The 9714-nt window shown below is 31.2% G+C and overlaps 1 protein-coding gene across 1 annotated transcript; it reads left to right on the top strand.

The window, feature by feature from the left end:
- The first annotated feature begins 7579 nt into the window (after positions 1 to 7579).
- On the top strand, positions 7580 to 9169 carry LOC118040814 (tetrahydroberberine oxidase-like). Its single transcript, XM_035047865.1, has one exon. It carries the CDS (start codon positions 7580 to 7582, stop codon positions 9167 to 9169), a length of 1590 nt encoding a protein of 529 aa, XP_034903756.1.
- The last annotated feature ends 545 nt before the right edge of the window (positions 9170 to 9714 follow it).

Below are 9714 nucleotides of genomic sequence, written 5' to 3' on the forward strand. Positions count from 1 at the left end.
GATCAAATTTCCAAAACGCGGATCATAGCCAACTTGTATGACAAGACACGAAGTTGACTATACTTGTGTTGTACCATTGGCTTGCTTAGATTTTCCTGCTCTATTACATGGGCAATGACAATCTAGTCATCGAAATTTCAATAAACTGTGTTTTTGGATTTATAGATTGTAAGTTGACGGGCAATGATCGGTATCTACAGTAAACCTTTAATTTCTTGTTTGAACCCTAGGTAGGGTGTTTGGGAGTGTGATAGTGGTTGCTTTTCAAATAGCTTTTCGTGCCGGAAAACATGCCAATAATGTTTTTTCATTTTTTAAAAATCATTTTTGACATCAGCACATCAAAACGATCCAAAAAGTACAAACCGCACTCAATTTTAGCAAAAAAAAAAAAAAAAAAAATTTTTGAATTTTTTTGAAAAGCCGGTTTGGCCGCAATGCCAAACAGTAAAGCTATGTCATCCTAATGCGCTGCTAAATAGAAATATTTTATTTCTTGATAATTATCCAAAAAAATAGAAAGATTTTATCCATGAATAATAAATCATAAATCAATTAATTGGCGGGGTTCAAGCTTCAAGTAAATTTACTAAGAAAATGATCAAATGGTTTTTATAAGTATCGAATAGACTAAGTTTCTTGTTATTAATTCTTATTTACTTCTGTAGATAACCCCAAGCTTCCATATCCATGCATGCATGGTAGGTAAATTTTATGTTTGATAGGATCTTGTTGTTTTCCATTATATCAATAAATCTTTCTCTCCGAACATAGTTTTTTTCAGAGTCATTATTATGCACGGAATTCTCATCAATGTTTGCCAAAACAAGAGATTTCCCATTAAGATAATCCTATAAACGTCCAACGCGATTATTGTCCTTCAAAATGATCCAGTTGATTTTCAAAGTTGAAACGTACAAGATTATTCCAAGTTGAGAGTAGTTGATAAAAATAAAGAAATTTCTTTGCAGTGTATTATTTCTTGAGTTAAACCTTTTCGTTTAATTTCTTGAGTTATCTTTTCAGGGATTGAATGTAGTGAATAATCTCTGGTAAGAATACATAATTTGGTCCAACTTGAGATTAATTTAGCCATCTCTAGCATGTCAAATCGTATAAAAGCACGATTCATTGAACAATACCGGAATATATAATGTCTCAAACTCAAATTAGGCTAATGATTTGAGATTTTGTAAGTTTACGTGGCTGAGTTGTGACTTAATTAGAGGATCAAATATTCTACATTAACTATATTTGTGGTATATGCTCAAAAGTTGGTAGATATATTCAGTTTCAGTGAAAAGCTAGCAAGTTGATATAATTTATTCCAGTAGAAATTGTGTTTAATTTCCACTGTCAATTAGAATATTGTGCATTAATTAGAGCTATTGAAGAATTGCTGGAAAAAATGTGTTAATTTTCTATCCACTTGTAAAATAATTATTCTATTTCGATATGAATCCTATTCTTTAATTTTTACATAAATTCTTTCAATAATATATATATATATATATATATATATATATATATATATATATATATATATATATATATATATATATATATATATATATTGACCATCTGCGGGCATGGACAGATAAAACGAGTTGCCACACAACAACCAGTCAAACTCAAACTAAATTGCCAGCATCCGCTAGCTACCAGTTCAACACAAAGGATAAATCTAAATAAGCTAGTGACTCGGGCCAGTATTTCAATCTTATTATATCATTTAAACAAAAAATTAGAAATTGGTTGGAATTTATTTGTTCCAAATTAATTATTTGACGCTTGAACCAATTGTTGAAATGCGTAACATTGAACTTTGAAAAGAAAAATTTAATCTTTAATTTGTCATTTATTGGTTCAACCATTAATTGCGCAACTATTCAATCAAGATCTTAATTATGATCTAATACCATGTTTGGGACAGTATATTAGCTATATCTAACAACTATGTGCAAATGAGCTTACCGACTCCCCTTCACAATATCAAATCTTAACATTTTTTTTTTATATATTTAGAATGTCCACCAGACCTTAAATTACACGATAAGAGTAATTTTTTTAAGGTAACCATTTAATTTGAAGTGAGAGAAGAAAATTGAGTTAAAATTTTAATATGAAAGACAAAATTTTGGCTAATCAAGATAGAGACACAGTTGAAAAAAAAAAGTAGCATGCGCCAATAAAATGGTACCAATTGTTTTTCACTGTGAATGCCAAATTATAGAAGATAGGAAACTACCCTATCAAAGCCAACAACCATGAGAAACAATTAACCATCTAAAACCATGAAAAAAGAACCAACCACTATTATCTAAGGTAAATCCAAAACTCCAACTAATCACAAATGTGATTTTAAGTGTTTTAGGCATTTGAGGAATAGATATATCATTTCAAAATATTCAAATAAAAGGGTTATGATTATGATAGAGTAAGGGGAGATTGTATCCAAAAGTGATAAGAGTAAGGAGGATTAGATGCCACCACTTAAGGATTGTAGTGATGTTGAGTATCCAATTGATGGAGACGCTTATGTGATTAGGATATCACTTAATGTTTAGGTTAAAAATAATGACGTGGATCAATAAAGAAGAATATCTTTTATACTAGATGTCGTGGGGTCGCGCCGCGATGTTGTATGGCGACGACAAAGGTTTTTATCATGCCTCCTGATGAGATGTGGTGTGTTGGAAGGGTTTTTGAATTTAATCATAAAATTATGATTAATATTTAGGAGTCGTCACCTAATATTACGGTCACTAGAAACATATGATCTACGAGAGTCCGGGTAAAGGACTGGTTGTGTAAGGGGAAAACACATCACTCCCAGTGCACCCTACCTAAGGTAAGTTGCATTGTTGTTTGATTTTTTTTCTAAGTCAGGTTCTATTCGTTGGTCTTTTTTAAGGTTCAAGGTAGATCTCTCTTCATGAGAAAATCTCTATATTATTGGATTAAATTCTAACCATTTTAAATTTAAATTTTTTGCATCACATTTATTTTATGTCTTGTATCTTTAATACTTGAAGATGTATTTTATCGTGTAATTTTACACTCTACGGATATTAAAGTCTACATTTGGACTCCAAAAGAAAAAAGATTGTAAAAGAGTTTTTGATATTTTGGCCAAATCCTAATGGATAATTATAAATTGGTTACGATATCTATTTTTGGATTTTTAAACATGAGAAAGATGTAATTTTTTTTTTTGTTTTTATGAAAATATGCTTGGATTTGTTTTTTGGATTTGGCCAAATGAACAAAAAAAAACATTTTTTTTTGTTTTTTTAAAAGAGAAATTAATTTAAAATTTTTGAGATTTTTTTGAATTTTTTCAGAGAAAACCAGGTATTTTAATACCGGATCTGTATCTTACAATGTAAATATATAACCCGATATATATATATATATATATATATATATATATATATATAATATGAATATATATTAAATATATATGGGCTGGGCTAACCCAAGAAAGATTGGGCCGATCTCGACCCAACATATTTTTCTTTCATTTTATTTTTTCTCTAGGCCGGGCCCAGCCTAACCATTTGAACTAGGCCAACACCGACCTAGTCCAAAGTTCACTACATGAACAATGGACCTGAATTATAATTCACGTTTAGTGTTCACGCTGTGAACAAAGAATGAAGAAGAAGAATAAGGCTACCTGGCGCAGTGGTGGTCTGGACTTGGAGTAGGTCTGTCGGTGGCTTAGGAGGCGTCAGTTGAGGGAATAGTGGCCAAAGTCTGCTGTGCAAGGAAAAAGAAAAAGGTTTGTAGAGGAAAGAGAAAGGCCGGAAGGAGAAGATAGAGAGCCATAATGGCTGCTTGGTGGCAGACTGATGGTTGTGTTGGCGTTTTGTGGTTGAGCTAGTGGCAGAAGAGCTAGCGGTAACGTGGTTCGAAGGTTGGAAAGACGAGGAGAGAGGGAGAGAAATGGTAGAAAACTAGGGGAAGTGGTTGGTTTTTCTTCAATTTTGGACCTGATTTTCTTAATACTCATGCCATGAGATCTACCCCTATTTATAGGAGATGGAAGAGGATAATCATGTATACATTGGAGAAAAATTTTGGCCCTTGATTTTGTTTGGAAAGATTCCAACTGTTGGTTCAAAGTAGTCACCATGAACTATCAAATTTGAGAGTTCAAGGCTATCTAAGTTGGCCACTTTAGGCCGGAGCTGAGACTTCTGTTCTGTCAATTAGTCTGAACAATTCACATGGGGTTATAGTTATGGCAATCAATCTTAAAGTATCATTTCAGAGAAAAATAAAAAAGAAGATGAATAGTAACCAAAAAGGCATTGTTTTAGTCAAGTTCATTTTGGTCTTTTTATTTCTGATTTATCTCATATACACCCCTGATCAACTTTAAACTTTTAATTTTATGCAATTGAGTCCCTAGAAAAACATTAATTTTAACCTCGGATTGGCGTGCCATTTTCAATATGGTCATTCGTCTTGGATATATGCAATTTAACCTCCTAATTGCCCATTAAACTTTCAAGTTTCTTCAATTTCACCCTTGGTGTTTGTTAATTAAGCCTCCATAGTTTGGCCCTTTTTACAGATTGGTCGTTGGCTGTGAAATTGTTCAATTTGACCCTTAAATGACTCCAATGCCTAATTTTTTTTTACGATTTTACCCCTAATTTCAATAAATTAACTTGGTAAATTTGGTCTTTTAAAATTCCAATCTTTTCAATTAATCCCAAATTGGGCCCCTAAACTTAAGTTTTTACCAATTAAGCTCCAAATAAAATTAATTTGACCCATATATGTGTAATTAAGTCTTTGCACTTAATTAAATCCTTTAATTGTACCAAAATGAATTCTTAAACATAATTAAAAATCAATTTGGCCCATGATTAAATTAAATTGGCCTATTAAAAATTTGATTATTTTCTTGAACTTAATTTTTATGCAAATTCATCTAATAATCATTCAATTTGACCTTGAATTTGCATTGTTTCTTCATTATAAAAGAATTAACTAAGCTTTGTGCCATCTTCGACACTTATCGTTCATGTTTTTTCATAGGCATTGGATGAGGGTTTTGTTTATATAGTATTGGTGTCTTAATATAAGTTTCATTGTATGAAGCTCAATCACAAATCTAGATTTAGCTTTCTTAGAAAGGGTCAATTTGATTATGGGTTTTTGAATCTTTTTATCCACGAGGTTCATATTAGAGAAGGCATGAACAACTTACTTGTTAGAGTGTCTGTGTCCATAAAAGGATTATCATAAGTAAAATCTATGCATACTTCCACTTGATACCTATGGTAATATAAATGACTCATCTCACCATGCTCTTTTCTTGAATTCTTAAAACTTGTAACTTTATCCTTGAAGAGTTAGGGAATCTTTGTTATCTCTGCTTTTTTACTTGAGGCTTTGAGGAAGGTAGAATAAAAAAACACTTATCTTGGGATGAGTTTATTATTTAGATGCTTTCAAAAGTTATCTACTTTGCACTTGACTACTTAATATTTATAGTGGGTACCATAAGAGATACACCAAATGCGTGTCCTTCTCTTTCCTCTAATATTAGGGAAAGGTCCTCTCGATGCTTAGGGCAGCTCCAACGAAAAGGCATAGTACATATGCCTTTTATTTCTTTACTTTAGGCATTCCAACGGCAGAGGCAAAGCAATAGTCAAAATGGCTTTTTGCTTTGTCAAGAGCCATTTCTACATTTAACTGTAGAAATGGCCAAAATGGCCAACGGCTATCAATAGCTTTTTTTTTTTTTTTTTTTTTTTTTTTTTTTTTTTTTTAACATAGAAAATTTTGTCTATAAATACATGAAGAAAAAACTTGTAGTTTTAAATTTTTGTATTGTGCCTCTCTTCTCTCAAATTTTAAAAAACAAGAATCGATTATTCTCCGGTTAATTATTAACATTGGTTGTGTTAATTAGCTGAAATTAAAAGGTATGCTTGTTTAAAAGCTTTTTCTATTTTCGTTTTAATATCTCTTGATTTTTTAGAACTTTTGTTGTTAATTTAATATTTGTGATGAGTTTTATTTCTTTATTATTTTATGTTTTTAATATGGGTTAAGTAAGACAATTTTTATTTATGTTGTTATCTTTGATAAATATTTATTTTGATTGTCTGTTTTAATTTGAGGTCAATTATATTTTGTCTTCTTGAAAATACAATTAAACCAGTATATCGATTCTCTTTTAGTTTCAAAAAATAATCAAATTGTTATGTTAGAACAAGTAGAAGGCAATGCTTATTATTAATTCGCATGTATGAAAACTACAAAATTGCTAAACATTGAATGTGAGCTTCTTGTTATGAAATTGATATCAATTCGTAATACTTTTATAAGTTTGAATTTGAATTTACTTTTAAAAAATTAAATTTTTAACAATAACATATAAAACTTAAAATTAAAAATATTCATATAAATAAATTTTAAATTTAATTTTAAATTATATTTTTTAACTTTTATATTACTTCATTAATTTTATATTACTTTTATAAATTACTCATATTAATTATATAATTAATAACATCATAATTATATTATATATAAAATATCTAAATTAGTTATATAATTATATTAAAATTAATTTAACATGAAATATATTAAAATATAAATGGCTTTTCTAAATAGCTTTTTACCATTGGAATGCATATAATACAAAAAGCTATATTTACACTATTCAAAAAGCTATTTTCTTTATTTGGCTTTTCAAAATGACATTTTTCATTGGAGATGCTTTTAAATGCCCACACTGGATATGGACCAAACTATCTAATGATATTCTAAACCCAGTTCATGCCCTTAGTCTTCTAATATTAGAGAAATTAATGCCCTATCGATGTTCGAATGCCAACATTGAATATTAACTAAACTATCTAATGATATTCTAAACCCAGCTCATGCCTCGTTTTAATAGGCAAATAACTCAACCCTATAATAAAAAAAAATAAAAATTTATAAACACATATATTGATAAAATAAAAATTAAATGATATATATGGAATAGTAAGAAACTTACCATCTAATTACCCCCTTTTAGTGAAACTCTAGAGATGTTAAAACTAATTGAAGCCTGAAAACATTAAAGCCTGAAAATATTGAAGAGGCATGGTCCTTAAGCCTCTCTGTGTGGGGCTCGTCAAGTGAAGCCCACATGAGACTCATAAATACTCAAAAACAGAAATGGAAGATCGAAGATACAACACTAAATGCAGGACTTGAGAGTTTTTTTTTTTTTTTTCAATACAAGTTATCAATAAAAATAACGGAAAAAATTAAATTAAATTTTATAAAACTGTTTTTTTTCTAAAAAAAAAAACTGAAGTCAATAAAATCAATTAAAAAGGGTAGGTGAAATTAAGTGAAAAACTATTGACTTCTCAAAATTGGCGAGGGCACACTTCAGTTTCTTGCTTGTTGGTTCATAGATTTTTTTTTTGGGTTCTTTGCCATCTAATTGTTGGCTATTTGTAAAGTCCTATTTTTCTAATTAATCTAAAGATCTTATTCACCAAAAAAATTAAAAATTTCCCAGAGTCTTGACATGAATTCTCTAGGTCCTTCAACCATGTTTGCTTATATGTTTTTTCTTCTCTTTCCCTTCTCATTGGTAAATTCAGCTAAGGATACTCGTGAAGATTTTCTTCAATGCCTTCACTCGCAAAACTCCAATTCCATTTCTAGTTTCATTAACACTCCAAACAACCCCTCCTATTCATCCCTCTTGCAAAATTATACGCAAAACCTTAGGGTTAGGGCAACCAAAACCCTAGAGCCTCTAGTCATTATCAAACCAAAGAAGGCATTCCACATTCAAACCACCATTATTTGTTCCAAAAAGCATGGCGTGCAAATTAGAATTCGAAGTGGCGGCCATGACTATGAGGGCCTTTCTTCTGTTTCTCCTCTCCCTTTTGTCGTTCTTGACCTAATCGATCTTCGAAATATTACTGTTGATTTAGCAAAGAAGAGTGCATGGGTTCAAGCCGGAGCAAGTTTAGGTGAAGTTTATTATACGATTGCTGAGAAAAGTAGTACTCTTGCCTTCCCAGCAGGTGTTGGACTTACTGTAGGTGTTGGTGGTCATTTTAGTGGAGGAGGGGAGGGAATGATGATGCGTAAATATGGCATTGCCGCAGATAACATTATTGATGCAAAAATAATTAATGCTGAAGGAAAAATCCTTGATAGAGAATCAATGGGAGAAGATCTATTTTGGGCCATTCGAGGTGGTGGAGGAAATACCTTCGGAGTTGTTGTTGCTTGGAAAATAAATTTGGTCGACGTGCCACCTGTTGTGACTGTATTCAATGTCACAAGAACCTTAGAACAAAATGCCACAAATCTTGTTCATCGGTGGCAATATTTGGGGGACAAGTTTCCTGAAGATTTGGCATTGAGAATTTTCTTAAGGAGAGTTAATTTTAGCCAAGATGGAAACACAACAATACAGGCTGCATTCACTTCCTTGTTTCTTGGTAGAGTTGATAGGCTTCTTCCGATAGTTCAACAGCACTTTCCTGAGCTTGGTTTGACGAAAAAAGATTGCATTGAAATGAGTTGGATCAATTCTACCCTCTACTTTGCCGGAGTCCCAAATGGTGCATCCTTGGATGTTTTGCTCAAGAGGGATCCTCAGGGAAGAATGTTTTTCAAAGGAAAATCTGACTATGTCCAGGAACCTATACCTAAAAATGCTTTGGAAAAGATATGGAAAAGGCTTTACAAAATGGATGCCAAGATGGCTGAATTACAATTTACTATTTTAGGAGGGAAAATGAATGAGATTTCAGAATTTAGCATTCCATTTCCACATAGAGCCGGAAACTTATTCCAAATTCATTATGCATTGCTTTGGCATGAAGAGAGCATCAAGGAAATCAATTGGCATATGAAGTGGATTAGGGAGCTTTATGATTTCATGGCTCCCTATGTTGCAAAACATCCTCGTACAGCATATGTCAATTATAGAGATCTTGATCTTGGAACCAACAATATTCATGGCAACTCAACCTATCAAGAAGCTTGTATATGGGGTTTCAAATATTTCAAGGTCAATAACTTTAACAGGTTGATTCAAGTGAAGGCAACGGTTGATCCAGATAATTTCTTTAGAAATGAACAAAGCATCCCTTATCTCGATCATTATGCAGGATAGAAGAGATCAGGTTGCATGTTAATTTGATTGTGAGGATCTTAAAATTTAAAATTTAAATAAATAATCTCTAAGTCTCTGGTTAGTACTTTTTTTATATCCCAAACAAACATATTTTGTGTTCAAGAATAATATAAATAATAACTTGATATCTCACTTAAAAGCTCAAGTTATTGGGTTGAATTAGTTCTTTAATATAATATCAGAGCCTTGTTGATCAAGCAGTCACATGTTTGAATTTCATCATCTCTATTTATTTGATAAAAATTAAGTATAAGGTAATATGAGTTTGTGCAAGTTTCAAGCCCAAAGGGCTATCACTTGAATAAATGTGTTAGAGAATAATATAAATCATATCTTAAGACCCCACCTAAAAGTTTATACCTTTATGAGTTGAATTAGTTCATTGATACTTTAGCATGTGAATTGCATATAACCCTAATGGGTTATGTACTTCTAACCCTAAGTCTTTAATTAAATTTAAAAGTGGAGATTTAATTACAATTGTAAGGTTTCTTTGATTTTCTTTAATGGTAATATGGTTAAAT

The sequence above is a fragment of the Populus alba genome, chromosome 11, assembly GCF_005239225.2.
Source record: "Populus alba chromosome 11, ASM523922v2, whole genome shotgun sequence".
NCBI classification, from domain to species: Eukaryota; Viridiplantae; Streptophyta; class Magnoliopsida; order Malpighiales; family Salicaceae; genus Populus; species Populus alba.

What these genes read in the sequence shown, in the direction of transcription:
- LOC118040814 (XM_035047865.1), top strand. Translation starts at nt 7,580, where the DNA reads ATGTTTGCTTATATGTTTTTTCTTCTCTTTCCCTTCTCATTGGTAAAT.